General features: G+C 38.9%; 1 protein-coding gene across 1 annotated transcript; it reads left to right on the top strand.

Moving 5' to 3' along the window:
• The first annotated feature begins 15,655 nt into the window (after positions 1–15,655).
• On the top strand, positions 15,656–16,636 carry LOC145131708 (uncharacterized). The gene is made up of 2 exons (XM_079066366.1): positions 15,656–16,044; positions 16,114–16,636. Exons 1-2 carry the CDS (start codon positions 15,656–15,658, stop codon positions 16,634–16,636), a joined length of 912 nt encoding a protein of 303 aa, XP_078922492.1.
• Positions 16,637–22,425: the final 5,789 nt, after the last annotated feature.

Raw genomic sequence — 22,425 nt, 5'->3', positions numbered from 1 at the left:
ATTCTGCTGACTGTATATGATAAGATTTGTGTAGATCATAGGATCACGTGGCTTTGGAATTTTTCTTTGTAGTTTTCTATTCATGCATTCATGGCTTCTTGTTAACTCAAAATATGGATCTCATTCAAACAAATATAAATTTTGTTTACCAAGTTTTACATTTACATATTCTTTAGATATATGTATTTAATTTTATCTGGTTGATTTGTTAACGTAAGTTGACTTGTTCATGAAAAATAGGTTCCAAATCATTATTTTTAATTTATAAAAAGTTTAATATTATAAATAATTAATAATTTTTTTTTAAAATAATAGTTAAAAAAAAATAAAATCATTAACTAACAACCTGTTTTATTTTGTACATAAAATACAATTAAAAATTATGAAATAGTAGTATTTTGTGAATATAAATTTTAACCTGTTTAACTTTTAATAGTGTTTTTTAAAAAGTAATATTTTGTGAAGCAAAAAGTTACGTACTTGTGACCATCATATTTTTTATATTTCAAATGTCTCGTAGGAAGTAAAGTTTACGAGCTTGGCGAAACATATTCTTGATTTTGATAAAATTTAGAGTAAATTATAGTTTTGGTCCCTATGGTTTGGTCAGATTTACATTTTCAGTATAACTTTTGAAATTTTGACAAGAAGCATCCTTGTGATTTAAAAAAATTGCAGTGCACATCATTAGTTCATTTAAAAATACCATTTTACCATCACTTTTAATTTTTATTTTTTAGAAATTTTATTCGTTTTCGAGTTATATGGTTTCTAATTAGTCATTATATAACTTGAAACTCGTTTTTGAATTTCGATTAGCCTATCTATTAATCATATTAAAGAAATAAACATATAACTAATATATGTTAATAATATTCATATTTAACGAATTTTTTAATATTTTTTACAAAGAATATTTTAAAAAATATAAACAAACAAAACGACAAAAAAAAAATTAAAATGTATTCAAATTGTAACATTCCAAAATTAAGATAAATTTTTTTTTGTGTATAAGTTAATAAAACTATAATCCAAAACATCATCATAAAACCATGGCGGAACAAAGTGTATCAAATACATCATAAAACATCAGAGTAATCATAAAATGCGGAATGAGGTGGTGTGTGCACTGCAATCATCTCGGACTCTTCCCCTTCGAACCAGAAGTACCTGAAACATAAACTGAAAATCGTAAGCACTAGGCTTAGTGAGTTCCCCAAAATACCACATACCATATATAATAAACACATAATGGGCCTCGACCGTCATCGGGCCCCGCTCGGAATACAAATTTGTCAGTCATCGGGCCCCGCCCGGTATATATGTAATCATATAACAGATAAACACATAACACATGCAATAATCACAAGGATAAATAGCATACAAAATGGTCACCGGGCCACGCCCGGTAAGCATACAAGCACATAACACATGCAAGAGTCACACAGACATCTAGCATCCTAACATAACAAAACATGTGCCGACATTGATGCCTTCGACCCGCTAAACACAGTAAGGAAACTCACATCTAGCTGCTGAAATACGCAAATAAATCTTTGCCTGCTGGCCCGGAAAATCCCTGCGCTATCATTATCAAAATAATATCCAATTATTAATTGTATTTCGACCCATAACCAAGAATCTAAGCTACTTAGCCCATAACCAGGGTAAAAGACCATTTTACCCTTTATCTAGCTTGACCCAAAGCCAAGGCCAAACTCAACCACTCATAAGGCCCAAATCCTAAATGGCAACCCAAAGCCCAATTTATGGCCCAATATTCTAAATTGGGCCCAAAATCCATCATGGGCCTAAATCCAAGTAAGCCCAACATACTAGCCCTAAGTCCAAAACAGAAATCTAATGACCCAATCAAGGCCCATACTTACAAAGTCCAAAACATGGCCCAATACCGAGAACGTCAAGTCTGAAAGCCCATCTGCTGAGTACGTGGGGCGTACTCAGCTCGTACGCTTAGTGTACTCCATCCGTAGCCACTACGTGCAGCGTACCAGCTGGATACGCCCAACGTACTCCCCAGATTGCCAACCCACTCCATTAAGCACTTAATCGGTTGAGACCTCAAGCCAAACTTTCAGATCTGGTCCATAAGGGTGACTTATCATGTAAAGTTGGCAACTTTACGCGCATGCATGGCTTAATGGGATTTAAGGCTCAAAAAGAGCTTAATAAAGGTCTTAATACTTGCATAGACCATTAACATCCATAAAGTTTGCATTTTTATGAACTATGGGCCACAATTGAGCTAAGATCTGACATACATGGCTTCCAGAGTAGATCAAAGGCTCAACTTTAACACAAAAGACTTCAAAATGCACACAAGACTCCATAAAACGGATCTAACAAAAATGATCATCAAGGTGTGAGCTTTTTACTTTAGAAAGCTTGAAAATGAGAAGGTAATCTTGGATCTACAAGCTCAAGCCAATCCTCCAAGTGTTCCTCTTCTTATTTTTCACCACAAAACACCAACAAATCACTCTCAAGCTCAAAAACTCACCAAATGTTCTTAGGGTTTCGATTTCAGGGTAAAGGGAGATGGAAGCTAGTCATAAGTGTCCAAGAGATGTTATAATGAGGTTTACATAGGGTGCAAACCCTAAAAATTAGGGTTTGCCCCTACACTACGTACGCCATGCGTACTCCACGTACGCCCTGCGTACGTGGGTGAAACCCGCGATCATCAAATGGGCTAGTACGCTAAGCATACTCATGGAGTACTCCCCGTGTACTAGCTAGGGACCAAGATGCTAACAAATTTGCATTAAGGGCTAAAAGAGAAACTTACCAAAACTTGAATGTTACAATTCTCCCCCACTTGAGTCACACTTCGTCCTCGAAGTCCGATGCCTCAAATAACTCTGGGTAGTGCTCCCTGATCTTGTCCTCCGGCTCTCACGTCCATTCTGAACCCTTGCGATGCTGTCACTGGACTTTCACCAATTTAACAACATTGTTGCTCAAGGTTTTTGTCTTCTGGTCAAGAATCGCTACCAGTCTCTCGATGTAATTCAGGCGACCATCCACCTGAATATCCTCCAATGGAATCACCACAGAATCATCCGCTAAACATTTCGCATCTAAGAGACGTGGAATGTGCTATGGATCTGACTGAGCTCCTCGGGAAGATCCAAGCGATAAGCGACCCGGCCCACCCGGGCCAAAACCCTGAAAGGACCAATATACCTAGGGCCCAAGTTGCCCCTCTTCCTCAATCGGATGACACCTTTCCAAGGTCAAACCTTCAGGAGAACCATGTCCCCAACCTAGAACTCTAGATCTGATCGGCGCTTGTCGGTATAACTCTTCTGCCGACTCTGAGCTGTGCGGAGTCTACTCCGAACATGCTGTATCAACTCATTAGTCTTGAGTACCACCTCAGTACTCCTTATGACCCGCTGACCGACCTCATCCCAACAAATCAAGGTCATGCATTTCCTTCAATAGAGCATCTCGAAAGGAGGTCGATCGATGCTGGCGTGATAGCTGTTGTTATACGAAAATTCCGCTAACGGAAGATACGTATCCCAACTCCCACCAAAATCCAAAACATACGCTCGAAGCATATCCTCCAAGGTCTGAATAGTCCGTTCGCTCTGACCGTCAGTTTGCGGATGCAAGGTCGTACTGAAATGAAGACAAGTACCCAACTCATCATGGAATCTCTTCCAAAATCTGGAAGTGAACCGGACGTCCCTGTCTGAAACTACCAAAACCGGCACCCCATGCCGTGCTACTACCTCCCTGATGTATACCTCAACCAACTTCTCTGTAGAGATACTCTCCTGAATCGGGATAAAATGCACGCTCTTGGTTAATCGATCCACGATGAACCAAATCGAATCCATTGCGCACACAGTCCAAGGCAACTTCGTAATGAAATCCATGGTAATCTCCTCTCATTTCCAAACGGGGATATCCAACGAATGCATCTTGCCATGAGATTGCTGATGCTCGGCCTTGACTTTCCTGTAAGTCAAGCACCTCTCCACATACCAAGCTACATCCCGCTTCATGCATAGCCACCAATAATCAGGACGAAGATCTCTATACATCTTCGTCGCCCCGGGATGAACGGAGAACCTCGATTTGCATGCCTCCTCCAACAGAACCTAATGTACACCGCCCAATACGGAACCCATACACTCTAATGAAGATTCAATAACCCCCAACTATCATAATCAAATAAAGCCACCTGACCCACTATGCGCTCAATCTTTCGTTGCTCTTCCTTCATAGCCTCGATCTGAGCCTCACGAATTCGCTCCAAAAGCGGAGTAATCACGGTCATTCTCAAAAAAATATCCCTGATCGGAGCCACGCCCGCCTTGCGGTTAAGAGCATCGGCCACACATTGGCCTTCCCTGGATGGTAAAGGATCTCACAATCATAATCCTTCACCACATCCATCCACCGGCGCTGCCTCATATTTAGATTTGGCTGATCCATCAGATAGCTCAGGCTCTTGTGATCCGTGTAAATAGTAAAACAGACCCCATATAGGTAATGTCTCCAAATCTTGAGGGCAAAACCACATCTCCCAGCTCCAAATCATGCGTCGGATAATTCGCCTCATGAGGCTTCAGCTGCCTCGAAGCATAAGAGATCATGTGGCCCCTCTGCATCAGAACTACACCCAAACCTATGATCGACGCATCACAATAAACCACAAATTCCTCAACACCTTCTGGCAGGGTCAAAATCGGTACCTCACAGAATCTCTGCATCAGGGTCTCAAAAGTTGCTTGCTGCTCAGGCCCCCAGCGAAAAGTGACAGTCTTCTTCATCAACCGAGTCAGAGGAACCGCTATCTTGGAGAAATCCTGGATGAATCTACGAAAGTAACCTGCTAAACCAAGGAAATCTGAATCTCAGATGGAGACCTCGAAACCTCTCTCCTCATCACGACCTCGACCTTGGCCGGATCGACTAGAATACCGTTCTGGTTGACAAGGTGCCCCAGAAACTGCACCTCCCGCAACCAGAACTCATACTTGGAGAACTTTTCATAAAGTCTCTCCTTATCAAAGTCTCCAATACCTCCCTTAGTTGCTCCTTGTCCTGCTCCTCGGTCTTGGAATAGACTACGATGTCATAAATGAATACAATCACAGACCGATCCAACATCGTCCAGCATACGCGGTTCATGAGGCCCATGAACGCGGCTGGAGCATTGGTGAGCCCGAAGGACGTCACCACGAACTCGTAATGACCATAACTAGTCCGAAAGGCCGTCTTCTGCATATCCTCCTCTATGAACCTCATCTGATGGTAACCTGAACGCAAATCAATCTTGGAAAACCAAGATGTACCCTGAAACTGGTCAAACTAATCATCAATCATCGGGAGTGGATAACAGTTCTTCACCGTTAGCTTATTCAGCTATCGCTAGTCAATACACATTCGATGATACCCGTCTTTCTTTTGGATTAGGTGTCTAAGCCCATAACTATAATTGGTATGTACTTGACCCGAGAGTAGCATGGTCCATTTGGGTTGCCTTCACCAGAGCAATTTGATAGGATGGACTTTTGAGAAGAGGTTATTTATGGTTTATTAATATATTACAAATATAATATATTAATATGAAATCATGTTATTTAATTAGTATTGATCAAGAATTAATTTGGAATTAATTTAGTGATCAAAAGAGACTAATTAAATTAACGGGGACTGATTATGTAAATCAGTGATATATATATTGTTTGGGCTATTGATCCATGACGGGCTAAGTTTATGTAAGTATCCATGAAGAGTTAGCCCACATGAAATATGGATCATAACCTAAGTGTATGGATTAGGGTTTACCCATGACCCTTAGATTCCTACACTATATATATGACACCCTATAGCCTAAAATTGGTTACCCTAATGTTCTTAGAGATCATAGAACCGATTTTGAGTGCTAGTATACTCTCTCTCAAGTACTCCTTTGTTCATGGTGTTTGTGAACCATTTGAGGCATCACATTTGAGGTGCTAAGTTCTTAAAGGCCAAAACTACAAGCTACAACAAAGAGGTAAATTCTATAACTCAATTCTATGTTGTTTATGTCAATTGTATGCTAGTTGTAGGCTTCATGCTTTGGAAACAATATTGCATGTATAATTAGAGAAAATATAGATTCAAAGCATTTAGGGTTGTATGTGCACCATAGGATGTTGTAGTATACAAAACCCAACAGTGGTATCAGAGCCATGGGTGTTTTTTGTTATATAGATGCATTTGTTGTTTGTTTAAAGCTGAAAAAATCAATTTTTTTGGACTCTGCCTGATCACCACGAGGTGGTGACGAGTCTGGCAGATTTTTCGGATTTCTTGGCTTAATTTGGATTTGGATAATTACTATAAGTTGTTTTGTTGATCAAAATTCAATTTTTATGTTATGAAAATAATTATCCCCATCCAATTAAAAGATAAATTGTCAAATCTTGAAATTATTACTAGTTTATATGATATGCTAATTGTTTGTAATATTTGATTTGAAGTTATTTTACTATAAGAGTTGCATTAAGTCAAATTTGTAAAATATAAAATTATGATCATTTTATTGGTTTAAAATTTGATCTAAATGTTTTTAGGAGTTACAAAACTTGCCATCAATTTTTGGAACTCAAAAGTTTTTTTTATGGAGTTACAAATATTGTCATCAATTTTGGAACTCAAAAAGTTTTCAAGAGTTACAAAACTTGCACTCAAGTTTTGGTATTTGAAAAGTCTCAAATTATGAAGACATTAACTCTTGTAATTGAAAGGTTTCAAAAGATGCATCTGTTAGGTTCATAACTTAAAAATTAATTAAATAGTTTTTAATTTTGAATTTTTAATAACCTAGATGCTTTGAATAGTTCAATTACACCTTATAAGCTTTATTAAATTAATTAAAGTGTTTAATTAAAAGAGAAGTTTAATAAATCCATAAGAACATGGTTTAAGTTTAATTTAATTATATAATTTATTAATTAAACCATCAAGTATTTTAAAAGTTTAAAATACACCCTTATACTATATAAAATTAAAGGTTTAATATATTATATATGTATAAGTTAAAAGTCAGTCTTACTGTTAGTAGACCTCATTCACGAATCCGGTCTATAAGGGGGGGGGGGGTATAAGGTTACTGCCTATAAAATGGTGGTTTAATGGGTGTCCACTCTCACTCACCGCTTCCTTGACTGGTGGAGGGTCGTTAGCCGAACGGGTAGGATAGGACATTAATTCTCGTTAAAAGTATAATGATAATAATAAACTAACTAAACACTTTATAAATTCTCAATCTTAGTTACTTTAGGAAAAATGTGAATTTGATGCTAACCCATGAAATTGCACTTTGCACTTTGCCAAGTCGTTAGTGGAGCGTGTGTGGTTAACCGACACACTAACTTGGACTAGTAAGGGTGGAAAAGGGTAGCTCGATGTTTTTCATAGATCAATGGAGTGTGTGTGGTTAACCAACACATTGATTAGGTGATAAATGACATCGAGAGTACCAAGCTAATTTGCATGGTTATTCACACCTTGTTTGTGATCCTCGGTATCCCAATTACAAACTTGAAGGGCATAATCGAGATTAAACATGCCATTGAAAAGTTCAATGAATATCAAAGGATCTAGGAATTTCAATTTACTTAAAACTTAATTCCTTAAATTTTTTTTTTCGTGGTGGAATTGGTAAATCGTCATTTACCTACCAACAAATAGTTTGCAATTGGATCACGACATCCTTCTTCCGAATTGTAAATTATTGTGTTGGGTCCTAGCCTTAATATTTCATTTGGGTGTTATATTAAGGACTTAAATCAACTAAACTTGAATTTCTCCCTTGTAGATGTCTAGTTCAGACAACTATGGTCTTCCCAAATCTTTTGGAAAAAGCCTTCCTTATGAAGATGGTGTTCCACGATTGGATCGTGGAAATGAAAATCATGCTTCACTTCCTCTACATCCTCTAATAATTATCCCTAACCCACAAGTTCAAAGATTTGAAAAGTTCAAGGTCACTCAAGCCCTATTGCCTAGCAAACACCAAGATGGAAGGTCTGTGTGTGCACATGTCTTGGAGATGAAGTCACACATTGATAGGCTGGGAATGTTAGGAGTCATTGTGTCTAGGAAGTTGGCTGTTGATTGGGTTCTTCAGTCACTTCCTGAGTCATATGGTGAGTTCATTAAAGATTACTATATGAGAGACCGCGACATGTCCCTTATCGATCTTACATATTTGCTAATTGCTGCTGAATCAGCAATGATTTGGCGCACTGGTAATTCAAATTTGATTGGAAGATCTACTTCCCAAACTTCTATGGACATTGACAATGGAAACATTGGAAGTCCAGAAAAGATTTCTCTTTCCAAGGGAAAGGGAAAGGCTAAGTCTGAGATTGTCCCGTGTACCATTCCAAAAGAGTCTGTTTGTTTCTATTGCCAAGAGAAGAGGCATTGGTTGCAAAGCTGCCATATTTACCTAAAAGATCACAAGGATGGTAAAGTCAAACTTCAGGTAAGCCCACTTTCTAACTCTATTAAGTTCCTATTTGGAGATTCTTAATATATGATGTAATGTAATTACATTTTGATGTTTTGTAGGATTGAAGAAAAGAAAGGAAGCTTAAAGGAAGAGTAAGCTGATTCTGATCGTGAAAAGATGGATTTCGATCGCATGGTTCGATGATCAGAATTTTGAGCTGCTGCTTAGGAGTTATGTTAAATTGCTTAGAAATTTGGAGTAACATAGTTTTAATTTGTAATTACATTGTAAGGAAAGGTTTTTCCGCATATTATAAATAAAGAATTTTTTTGAAATTTATCTTGTTTTATATTTCCTTGCAATGACATTTGTGAAAATTGATGTTTATATATTGTTAGCAATATTGAAAATGGATTTGATTCTTTCGTTTGTGGTAGTGTCATAATTTACCAAATAAGGAAAGATTCTCATCACCAAGGTTCAGTTAGACAGAAACTTGGGAATGAGAATTTTCATCTTTGGGAAATTAAGACTAATTCCTTGTTCACATGTATATGTGAGTCAAGTGAAGAACTAAAGGATCAGGTACGTTGTGCACTGGTCAGGTCCACCACAAAGAACGATAAGACTGTTCGTTAAAGTTTAGTAAATATGGTTATACTTGCAAGATTAAGTATAATTCCGAATCATTGAAAAAGTTTCAATGTGTAGCAGAACGAATAAGAAGAATCAAATTAGGCAGAAAGATAAAAGTTTCTCCAATCTGAGAAGAAGGGAGAGTACTTGAGTATCGTGTTTTATGATTATCTTAGTGATTATAAAACCATATCACAATTGATTCTCTAAGGACATCTTAGTGCATTTATATGGCTAAGAAGAGGAATCGTGAATTGTTGAAATGGTTAAATCAAAAGGTGAATCATACTTCGTTCCAGAATCGAGCCTTGAGTGACATAATCTTAAGAAAGGTTTATAACACTTATCAAATGTAGAGTAAAATGTTTTCTACTCTTGTACATTTGAAATTGGTAAGTTGTGATGTTTTGGATAAAACAAAGACCAACTAAGACCAATTGTGTGAAGTGTTTGTCTTGATAAGAAACCGCACTAACTCTTGAATATTTGTTTGTCAAGTACTGTTTCTTGACAAAGAGAATCTTACATGTCAAGAGGTCAGTGGGAGTCTTAAAGATCTTGAAAAGTTTCAAGAACTAATCAGGAGTAAACCTATTGTTAATCACTAGCCCACGACTTGAGGTTTGTAACCTATCGTGTTGACATATTCTTGTTTCTGTGCCCATTCCAGTTAAAGTTGACTATGCATGTGAGTTCTATGAGTACTCAATTGTTTGCATAACAACTTGGAAGCAATGGTAGGCCCTCGTGCTGCTAAGTGGCAAGAAATTAAGATTGAACAAATTCAGTCCATATGAGTTTGGATTTGTCACTAACCTTATCTTGTGATTATGGTTATTACAAATTCACATGGATAGGAACACATACATCATAAAAATCTAAGTGTCATAAGGTTTCTCTCCAATTCATGAAAATGATTGTGAGGAAACGCTTTCACTAAATAGATTTTAAGGAGATAGCAATTGTGATATTTGCATTCTCAAATTCGATTATGATTACGGCATCCCTCTTCATAGTTCGAATTGTGAGAAATGGCAAAAGGACTAAACATTTGAGACTTATTGTTGTAAGTTCTAAAATTGTTTAGACACACATGTGAGCTATATAAGGAAAGGTGTATGAGTTTGAGGAGCCTAGATAAAGTCTTATCGATGCATCTTGTATCAGAAATCTGAACTTTGGTAAGAAAGTCAACAAGTATTGATTTCTAGAAGTCCAGCTGATTTCTGGGTACATGTCAAAGCTAGTAGGAGCATAAGTGTTATGCTAGTAAGATAATAATTATTATGCTAGTGGGATCATAATTATTATGGTAAGTATTGCGAGTTAGCAATATTAATCATAGAAAACAAAAGTTTCAATTCGCAAAGTTGCAGGGTTTGAAAAGTTGTTTTGCTATAATTAAGGGAGAGGAATTCATACTTCATTTCGAATCTAAAAGCTTAGATTGAGATTTTAATCGAATTTAGTCATGAACATATGTGAATGTTATGTTGAAATGATTCAACATAAGGAAATTCTATATGTGGACATATTATAGCGAAAGACTGGTAAAGTATTGTGTCTTTATGTGAGACATTATGAATCGTATTCCATATGCTTCGGATATAGGATCTATTACATAAGCTATAATATTATTTTCTGTTCTAACTTTCCAAATGCCTAGGGCATTAAGAGGGAAAAGGGACTAGAACGAGATATGACTAAAATAGTTAAGCAATTATCGAGGACAATCTGAGGTTTACCAAAGATTGGTTGCTCATGGACAGTTGGAAGTATAGTGTAAATTTTGGAAGGACCGTATTGACATACTCTGAGAAGAGGTAACTCTAGTTCAGAAGTGATAGTCAAATTGGGAATATGGAAATGTTACGTTAAGTGGAAGTTAATAGTAAAATCTATGTAAGATTAGAAAACTTAATGCAATAAGGATGTTCAAAGGAATGTACTTTGAATATGAGACTTCGTTTCCATGGAATTGCTCTCCATTGGAATACTTTGTAATGTCTGTTGCCAAGTCTCTATGACTTTTGTGCATAGTCATTACAAGAGCATCATTGCATATAAGTTTAGAATCTAACAGATTTTAGCAAATGACAAGAATTTGGTATTCTTACACTAAGGAATAAAGATTTGGAATTGTGAAATGAGTTTCATTGAAGATGTGTTCAATTGATCTATTTCACAAAGAAAAGACCATAGGCAAACATAGTGTGCATGCTTGGAGCATGGGATAACTATTGTTTTAATTCAAGTATTAAGTTAATTAATCGAAACAATATACAATGAATAATGTATAATCAATATGGTGATTAAATAAAAGGTGTTTTATTTATATTCATAAGTTCTGAGACCATATTGGATTCGATTATTCTTGTGTTTCACTTTGCATGTTTTGACTTCCCGAATAACTAGGTTATTCAAACCATTCACAGTCGATCATACTTTGGAAGTAGGTATTGAGGCAAGACTGTCATGAATCTGACTGTAGATTGTCTAGGTGTTTTAGACATAGCACAAGTTTGTTGCAGTGTTCATGAGTACTCCTGGAATAAGATTCGAGTATTGGATTAAACCCATGCTCATCTGAATCGCTTCATGTATTTTATCACGAGTGATTATGAGACAATAATATCTTATACTCTTAAAACAGAGACGTGCGAGTTGTAGTTTACAAATCAGTTACACATTGATGATGCGTAAATGCACCAATAACTTGGTGTTATAAAACGCATTGTTGTGTGTGATTTGATGAGTAAATATAGCAATCATATAAGTCGAAATTTATCCATTCCTTTTACCCTTAGAGGGATAAAAGTGATATCTGTAGGCCCCTCGATGATTTAGTGATGACACCCTAAGCGCTTGGCCAAGCCTGAACTGATTTGATTTGTTCAATTAGCCAGTTGTCATAAATCGTAAATCGGGTAACAACAGATGGACAGAGAGAATGATTATAATCCATGTCTCAGTCCATATGATATCTTGTAGAACGGAGGAATATATGATCCCTTATTGATAGTTTCGTTTTTATTACTTCTTTTCATAGTTTATTTTTAGTTAAAACCATCTCATTTTAGTTAAGCTTCATGCATATTTTCTCTTTTTATTTTTTTTCCTTTACCGGGTGCTTTCCAGTCTTTTGAGCTTATTTTGCAGGATTTACTGAAGACTATTCGTTACTGGAGGTATGGAAGGAGTACGGGACAACTGGAGGCTTGTGGATTGCTTGTGAACTTGAGGTGGTGCAATTGGGCTCGGTGTCAATATAAGCAAGAAGCGCGTTGGGCTTAATCTTTGGACAAGGACTCGAGCTATGGAAGATTGAAGGAGCGTTGGATCATCATTGGAGGCTTTGGAATAACACAATTGGGCTCTCAAGAGTTATGCATGTGGGCTGGAGCATAAATTAGAAGATTGGGATGGATTGTATTTTTAATGGGCCAAAGCATTCAATCAGCGAGACCCACGCAGTCCACGTGGATCCATACGCGGTCCGCGTGAATGGTGCTGAGGTGATTCCGGGGTTCGACTTGTTGACTCTATTTTGGGAAGGTTGGTGGATGGCTTTTGTGAACTTTTTGAATCCGAAAATGAGCATCTTTTTGATGGAGATTGGAAGCATTTCTTCACATGATCTCTTGAAAGAAGACTACTCTTTTGCTCTCAAGAACACTTGGGAAGAATTTGAAGATTGGTGTTATTTCTTTCCATCTTGCACTTAGAACAATGTTTGGTATTTCTAAACTACCTTGTATTTCTTTTATCTTGGCCATGCTTGGCTAGATTTTCATTTGGTTGATTAGGGTTTAATAGCATGGATGATTGGTTGTTTTGAAGACTATTATTACCTTGTGTTTGAAGTTTATGGAAATGTTCTCTAGTTAAACATCTTTTTATGTTTGTTTATCTTTGATCATGAGCCTAGATGAATAAATATATATTTTTGTTGATCAATTTCTTGGTTAAGTAATAGACTTTGAGATTGGTAAGAAACAAATGGTTTCTATGTTTGTTTTCATTTCATTTAAACCATGGGAATGTTTCCTCCATAATGATAATGTAAGCATTTGATTATCTTATGGAATTGGTAACTCTTAGAACTCAAAGCTAATTGATTTTCACAAGATTATATGCTTCATTGATTTTGTGACTTTAATTAAGGATATGTGTTAGAGCTCCTCCAACCATTTTAATATCTAAGAAGAGTTGAGGTAATTTGTGCTTATGAATTACTATAGCCAAGTTAAACCAATTCACAAGTGTTGTTCCTTTTAGTCTAATGATAAGTCAACTATGTCATCCATGTGGTGTATCTCAAAATCAACCAATTCCACTTCATTGATTTTAATCAAATCTTTTACTTGTTTACTTGTCATATTTACATTCTAGCTAGTTTTAATTTTGTCAAACAATCCAAAAGAATTAAACCCCCCTCCATTTTACTTTCACTTTTGTTTTACAAATACTTGAACAAGTTGTTTACATAGAGACTTAAATTGAACCAATCTCCGTGGATACGATCCCTTTACCACTATACACTATTTTAGTGTGTAATATTTCGGGTATTTATTTTGTTGGCCTCGACAACCACCAAATTTTGGCACCGTTGTCGGGGATTGGTTTATTTTTAATCAATTTGTTTCTCTATGCCCAGATCTCAGCGTACATGTGACTTGATTTACAACCCGGAAATTGAAAAAGAAGCAAGGCGTTTGGCGAAGGAAAAGCGAATAGAACGTGGTCAAACTTCCAATCCTCACGGGTATCCAGAGGTTGAACCCGCTTCATCAAGTGACACGGAACCCGATTCTAGTCCCGACCCTCGCCAAGAAATTCCCGAAACACCACCCCTACAACAAAATCCACCCATTATTGAACCAATTGCAATGGCGGACAAAGGAGAAGTTCCCGAGAGAACTTTGAGGCAAATGATGGAGACCGATGTCACACAAACTCCAACCGGTATCAATTACCCAGTTTTGGAAGGAGGCTCGAAGTTGAAGTCAAGTTTAGTCCATCACCTCCCAACTTTTCATGGATTGGAGAATGAAGACCCTCATAAGCACTTGAAGATGTTCCACATTATTTGCACTAGTATGAAGCCACAAGGGTCAACCGATGACCAAATCAAGCTAAGGGCATTCCCCTTTTCATTCGCCGATAGAGCAAAGGATTGGTTATTCTATCTTCCCCCGGGGTCAATCAACTCATGGACCGATATGGAAAGAGCTTTTCTTGACAAGTTCTATCCCGCTTCAAGAGTCTCAAGTCTTAGAAATGAGATTTATGGAATCCGCCAAGGTCAAAATGAGACTTTTCATGATTATTAGGAGAGGTTCAACAGCTTGTGTTATAGTTTCCCACACCATAAAATTCCGGAACAACTCCTCATTCAACACTTCTATGAGGGATTGTTGCCAATGGAGAGAAGACTAGTTGATGCCTCAAGTGGTGGAGATGTCTTTAGCAAAACTCCACAACAAACAAGACAACTCTTCAACACCATACCCGCAAATTCACAACATTTTGGCCCTCGCCAAGATATGAAGAGAGAAACTCAACAAAAAGTCAATGAAGTGGGAACATCAAACCTAGAGTCTCAAATCAAAGATCTAACCTCCGTTGTCCAAAAGCTAGCCATGGGACAAACTCCACAAGTGATGGTTTGTGGAATATGTGCAACAATGGGACATCCTACGGATATATGTCCCATTCTTCAAGAAGATGCGGAACATGTAAATGCCACGAGAGAGTTCCAAAACTACCACAACAAGCCATCTGGTTACCAAAATGCATATAATTCAAGTTGGAAGCTAAATCCCAACATGAGCTACAACCCAAGACCATTGCCTCAAAATGCATTGGTTAGACCTTCCTATCCACCACCACAACCTCATTACCAACATCCACAACCACACTATCAACCCAAACCACATCCTCCACATCATCATTAACAACCCCCTCAATCCTAACCAAGTAGCTCTGGAATGTCCCTTGAAGACATTGTCAAATCCTTAGCCACTAGTACCCAACAATTCCAAAAAAGAGACAAGAACTAGTATCTCCAACCTTGAAGCACAAATGGGAGATATAGTTACATCCATAAGCAAGTTGGAGTTCCATGGGAAATTGCCTTCTCAAACCGAAAAGAACCCAAATGTCAATGTGGTGACCTTGAGAAGTGGCAAACAAGCCGGAGAAGGTAGTTCAAAGAAGAAGCCAATGGAAGAGGAGGAAGAAATAGAGATCACTCCCGTTGAGGATCCCGTTGTCAAGAATGATGCACAAGCCGGAGCCCCAAAGAAGACTACCCCTCTAGTGACACCAATAGCCACTCAACCGCCATTCCCCTCCCGACTTGCAACTTCAAAGAAGAACATGGAGGAGAAAAAGATTTTGGACACCTTCCGAAAGGTGGAATTAAACATTCCTTTACTCGATGCAATCAAATAAATTCCTAGATATGCAAAATTCTTGAAAGAGCTTTGCACCAACAAGAGAAAGTTGAAGGGAAATGAGAAAATCTCAATGAACGAAAATGCATCTGTGGTTTTACAAAGGAAGCTTCCACCTAAGTGCAAAGACCCGGGAATGTTTACGGTTCCTTGTAAGATTGGGGACGTCACTTTTAGTAGTGCTATGCTTGATCTTGGTGCTTCTATCAATGTCATGCCCTATTCGGTGTATGAATCATTGAATGTCGGACCCTTGAGTGAAAACAGTGTCATAATCTCTCTTGCGGATAAATCAAGTGTCTTTCCTAGAGGTGTTTTGGAAGATGTCCTAGTGCAAGTGAACCAATTGGTCTTCCCGACGGATTTCTATGTGATTGATCTAGATGAACAAGTGTCCTCAAAGTCGGGTATAATTTTACGTGGGAGACCATTTTTGAAGACGGCTATAACAAAGATTGATGTGTATGTGAGAAGCTTAACAATGGAGTTTGATGGTGAAACAATAAGTTTTAACATTTATGATGCTATGAGATATCCTAATGATGTTTCATCATTGTGCTTTATTGATGTTGTCGAACCATTAACCCAAGAGTTGTGCGAGTTGTCTAATGGTGACATGTTGGAGATGATTTTGAACAAAGGATTTGATTGTGGAAAATTAGCCAAGAAGTTGAAGCTCTACTCATTAGACCCCAAAGTTGAAAGATTGGTCAACAATTTAGAGATCAAGAAAACCACTCAATTTAGTGTGAAGCAAATTGAATTACCTCAAACTCACACAAGATTGCCGCCCTCCCTTGTTCAACCACCGGAATTGGAATTAAAGGCCCTTCCTCAACACTTGAAGTATGCGTACTTGGGAAACAACGAGACTCTTCCAGTCATCATTTCAACTCACTTAACCGAATGTGAAGAAGAGCATATCCTCAAGGTGTTGAAGGAACATAAAGAAGCCATGGGATGGATGATTGCGGATATCAAGGGATTGAGCCCCTCCACTTGTATGCACAAGATCTTGATGGAGGATGAATGCAAGCCGAGTCGAGACGCGTAAAAAAGGTTGAATCCGCCAATGATGGAAGTGGTCAAGAAAGAGATTTTGAAGCTCCTTGATGCCAGAATGAGCTATCCAATCTCTGATAGCAAATGGGTAAGCCCGGTGCAAGTCGTGCCGAAGAAGACGAGGATCACGGTGGTCGAGAACAACAAAGGTATGATGGTCCCCACCCGCGTGCAAAACGGGTGGAGAGTATGTATTGACTACCACAAACTCAATGCAAGCACAAGAAAAGATCACTTCCCATTACCTTTCATTGACCAAATGTTAGAAAGGTTGGCCGGGAAATCCCATTATTGTTGTCTAGACGGGTACTCCGGTTTTCACCAAATCCCGATGGCACCAGAAGACCAAGAAAAGACAACCTTTACATGTCCATTTGACACTTTTGCATACCGGAGAATGCCATTCGGATTGTGTAACGCCCCGGCCACTTTCCAACGTTGCATGGTTAGTATCTTCTCGGAATATGTTGAAAATATAATTGAAGTTTTCATGGACGATTTTACGGTATATGGAAACTCCTTTCAAGAGTGTTTGACCAATCTCACCAAAATTTTGAAAAGATGTATTGAAACAAATTTGGTTTTAAACTTTGAAAAATGCCATTTTATGGTAAGTCAAGGTCTTATTTTGGGTCACATTGTGTCAAAGAAAGGAATTGAGGTAGATAAGGCCAAGATTGATGTTATTCAAAGCTTACCTTACCCGACTTGTGTTCGGGAAGTTCGTTCTTTTTTGGGTCATGCAGGTTTCTACCAGGGATTCATCAAGGACTTTTCAAAGATAACAAGACCAATGTGCCAACTCTTGCAAAAGGATGTTGATTTCGAGTTCAATGAGGCATGCAAAGAAGCTTTCGACAAGCTCAAAGAGTTGCTTACATCCGCTCCCATCATGCAAGCACCAAATTGGGATCTCCCCTTTAAGATCATGTGTGATGCAAGTAACTATGCAATAGGCGCCGTTTTGGGCCAGAAGAATGGAAGAGCCTCCCGTGTGATCTACTATGAATCGAGGACACTAGACAATGCTCAAAGCAACTACTCTACCACAGAGAAGGAGCTATTGGCCATAATGTTCACTTTGGAGAAGTTTAGGCAATATCTACTTCGCACCAAAGTTATTGTGTATTCGGATCACGCAGCTCTCAAGTACTTAATGACAAAGAAAGATGCAAAGCCAAGACTCATCCTGTGGATTTTACTATTACAAGAATTTGATTTGGAAATCCGGGACAAGAGTGGATGCGAGAATCTTGTTGTCGATCACCTAAGCCGAATCACTTCAAAATGAGACTCCTCTCCCGTTGCGGGACGAGTTTCTGGATGAGCATCTCTTTTCCCTTACTCAATCTACTCCTTGGTATGCCGATATTGTTAACTTTTTGGTTACGAAAAGGTATCCCGACACATTCACACATGCTCAAATAGATAAATTGAAAAATGATGCAAAATACTATGTGTGGGATGAACCTTATTTATGGAAACATTGTCCCGATCAAATTATTAGACGATGTGTACCCCAACAAGAGCATCCATCCATTTTACAAATTTCTCATGAATTTGCTTGTGGGGGACACTTTGGACCTAACCCAACTTTGAGAAAGGTCCTTGAGTGTGGGCTATTTTGGCCAACCATGTCACACGACTGTTATTTGTTTTGCAAAAGTTGTGATCGGTGCCAAAGGACGGGGAACATTTCACATAAGAATCAAATGCCACAAAATCCAATCCTTGTTTGTGAAATTTTTGACGTATGGGGGATTGATTTTATGGGCCCATTTCCCGTCTCATTTAGCAACGTTTACATCTTGCTCGTGGTTGACTATGTCTCTTAATGGGTTGAGGCCAAAGCCACAAGATCGGATGATGCCAAAACAGTTATCGACTTTTTAAAATCTAATGTCTTTGTGAGATTTGGTGTGCCTAGGGCTTTGATTAGTGATAGAGGGACGCATTTTTGCAACAAGATGATTGAGGCTTTGCTAAGAAAGTACAACGTGACCCACCGTGTATCTACCGCCTACCACCCTCAAACGAATGGTCAAGCGGAGGTTTCGAATCGTGAAGTGAAGTCTATTCTCGAGAAAACAGTGAATCCTTCAAGAAAAGATTGGAGTTCGAGGCTTGATGATGCCTTGTGGGGCTATCAGACTGCTTACAAAACCCTGACAGGCATGTCCCCATTTAGATTGGTTTTTGGAAAACCATGTCATCTACCAGTGGAATTGGAACACCGTGCATTTTGGGCGGTCAAGCAATGCAACTTCAACATTGATGAGGCGGGAAGGCATAGGAAGCTTCAACTTCAAGAGTTGGAAGAATTGAGAAATGACTCTTATGAAAACTCGAGAACTGACAAGGAAAAAACGAAGCTTTTCCATGACAAGTCCATTACCCACAAGCATTTTGAGCCGGGACATAGGGTTTTGCTTTACCACTCGCGATTGAAATTATTTCCCGGAAAATTGAGGTCAAGATGGATAGGTCCATTTGTTGTGCTAAAAGTCTTTGAGCATGGAGCGGTTGAGATCCAAAGTGAAGAAACGGGGCAAATCTTTAAAGTCAATGGACATCGTTTGAAACCTTTCTATGAAGGTTTTGATGCAAATGTCCTAGATGTCATCCAGTTGGATGCCCCGGTGTACTGAAATCGAAAGGGAAGGATGTCTCGCCAAAGACGTTAAAGAAGGGCATTTTTGGAAAACTTAAAGTTTTCATGTTTTCTAGTTCCAAATATTTGTCTTATATAGATCCTTTTTGCATTTCACATTTCTTCTTCTTCTTTCTTGCAGTAAAAGATTGTTGGATTTTAAGGCCCGGTATTCGTTTTAGTCAAAGGGTGAAAATTGAGAAAATTGCAACAGGATACACGCGGACCGCGTGTACTCAGGGGTGTGCCCGCGTGTATAAACAAATGGTCTGCGTATGACCCCTGAAAATGACCGCGTCCATCTTCAAGAGACTCGAAGAGCCGTCCGTGTGTTTATACAAACGAACCGCGTGTACTCGGATAGATGACCGCGTGAAATGTCGAACAAATGAACCCGTTTTTAGCCACTACACGCAGACCGCATGTACTCGTGGGTCCGTCCGCGTGGGTTATTAAAACGGACCGTGTATGCTCCCTAGAATCGTCTGCGTGTAAGGAAGGCAAACAAAACTGCTCCAGGTTTATTCACGCGGACCACATGTACTCGCAGACGCGTCCACGTGACATGTTGACTTTTGTTGACCCGTGTTTTGACCAGGTTTGACGACGAATTTAATCCCTAAAACACCCAATCCAACACTCGTTTGTTGGTGATTGGGATCTTCTATCGTTGGGATCAGTATATGGGTTATAGGGTTCCTGACATCTGGCAGGATTCTAAGGGAAGTTCCTAGTTTAGCTAGTGTGTCTACCTTAGCATTTTCTTCTCTAGGAACTTAGCTTAGGTTGAAAGCTTCGAATTCGGAGGCCAGCTTTTTGAGGATTTGGAGGTATAGTGCTAGTCATTCGCCTTTTACTGTATAGGATCCATTAAAATGAATAGTTAATAATAAGGACTCAGCGAATACATGAAGACCCTTGCCTAGAAAGGTGGCCTCCACCAAATTTGTATGCAAACCCACACTCATTTCATTAGGGGTCATTGAGGGGGTCACTCAATTGTTTCGTAACATTGGGTGGGAAAACCTTCTCGAACTCATGGCAAACACTTACGAGCTCCCTACTAGAGAGTTCTTTGCCGACTGCGGGTTAGACAGCGAGAAAAAAAAGGTTGCATTCCAACTTATGGGAGACCGGGCGTACATTGATTTTGCAATAATAAACAACATCTTGGGCTTACCTTCCTCGAACACATTCACGGTTTTCGATGTCTTGCCCGTCGAGTTCAACCACGAGACCTTTTGGACGGAAATCACCGGGGGGATCTTCTCTCGTGCCGGTCGCGATAAGGCAACCTCCATCATTCACCCGTGCCTTCATATTGCCCATCGTATCTTAGTGTGCACTATTTTTGCCCGTAAAGAAGCCGACTGTGACAACCCGAAACTTTTTATCCTGTACAATTGATCTTTATATCAACATTTAACTTGATCTCCGTCACCTTTTATCACCGTTTAAGGGTCCGTTTAAGTGTTCTAAGCTTGCATTTGACCAAGGTTGAGTTTAGGAATGAGTCAGCACGTCCCATAGTGAGAAAACCGGGCCATACACCCTCTTGGAAGGTGTGTACGACCGCACACATGAGTGTACGGCCGCACACATGAGTGTACGGCCTACCCTCCAGCCGCACACTCACCCTTATATATATAAGGTGACCCTCTTTATCCATTCCTTTCATTTTGGCTGCACTCTACTTTCCCTCTCTACTTTCTCTCTCTAAAAACTTCGTCCAAGAACACTCTAAAGGCTTTAAGAACGTGAATTACTCCATCATTCAGCTTGTTATAGTGGTAAGACACCTTGATCTAAGCTTAAAACTCATCATGTTCTTCGTGTTCTTCATCACTTGAAGGTGTAGGGCCGCACACCTTCATAAGGTGGCCGTACACACCTCAAACACTCTCCAAGGTGAAGAGTTTGGCCTTCATTTGCTAGTTGGACTTGGTTTTGGCCTTGAAACACCCGGAAATCGACATTTTGTGCATAAATGAAGAGTGTACGGCCGCACACTCCTATGTACGGCCGCACACCCCTATGTACGGCCGCACACTCCCTTGTACGACTGCACATGCCCTCTGTACGGCCGCACACTCCTGTGTGCAACCGCACACACATGCTGACCGTACACCCTGGCCGCACACACACTTTTTTGGCCGTACACCTCCTTGGTTTGATCATATAGGGTCCCGACAAGCATTTCCAAGTCTTTAGGGTGTTTTCCCGTCACGTTTAGTCATGAAACACCCTAATTCTAACACATGTATGTGTTACTATATGCTATTAGGATCCACTTGAGTACGAAACATCAATTGACACTCAACACTCGTAACCGATCAACCGCTCGAATCATCCGTCAAACTGTAAGTTCATACCCCTTCACTTTTCTGAGTTTTCATGTTTTAGGGGGAGAATACAAGCAAAAGTACAAGAAAACTTGTGCTCAAATTATCTCATTTGCATAAAACCATTATATGTTCAACATGCTTTTAACACAGAAAACAGTTTTACCAAATGATTAAGAAATCAACTCGTAGAAACAATTTTCAAAACTAAAGCAAGGAACTTGTAAATCTTGTCATAAAATGTGCTATTTTGTAAAAGATTTATTCAAAACATAAACAGGATTTTCAGTATTATTACTTGTAAGTTTGTTATTTTGGGATTGGAGACACGTCCTTGGTAACACTCCCCCGGATTCGTGAGTGTAGGACTAACCCTTGTAACCAGAATCTCTTGTAGGGAGAGCGTGACTATTGTGTATAGATCTATACAAGACTGACTATCCCGCACCTCGCTGCTAGCTACAGTTGGACCGTCAGGTCTGCGGGTGACAAAGTCATAAAAGGATACTGGCCCCGTTACGTGCCATATCTAGTTTAATGTATGGTTATAAAACTCGCAACCTAGATAACATAGATTTACTTTTGTAATAATGAAACAAGTGAACTAACCTCAAAGTAATAACCGATTTGATTACTAGAGGGCATTAGTAATGCCCTTAGGATCTAGTTCACTACTTCTTTATTAGTTTTATTTATGTAATAAGGCTAATACCTCTCACAAAGAACAAACAGGGTTTTTCAAGGAAACTACATCTAACGATACAAGTATGGTAGATATTTGTACACCTC

Source organism: Lactuca virosa, chromosome 8 (genome assembly GCF_052849685.1).
Source record: "Lactuca virosa cultivar CGN04683 chromosome 8, Lactuca_virosa_CGN04683_v6, whole genome shotgun sequence".
Taxonomy (NCBI): Eukaryota; Viridiplantae; Streptophyta; class Magnoliopsida; order Asterales; family Asteraceae; genus Lactuca; species Lactuca virosa.
The sequence above is the reverse complement of the archived record's forward strand: the minus strand, read 5'-3'. Positions and strand labels throughout refer to the sequence as shown.

What these genes read in the sequence shown, in the direction of transcription:
- LOC145131708 (XM_079066366.1), top strand. Translation starts at nt 15,656, where the DNA reads ATGAACGAAAATGCATCTGTGGTTTTACAAAGGAAGCTTCCACCTAAG. An exon ending in GCTATAACAAAGATTGATGT is followed by an intron (nt 16,045 to 16,113) that starts GTATGTGAGAAG and finishes TGATGCTATGAG; the next exon opens with ATATCCTAATGATGTTTCAT.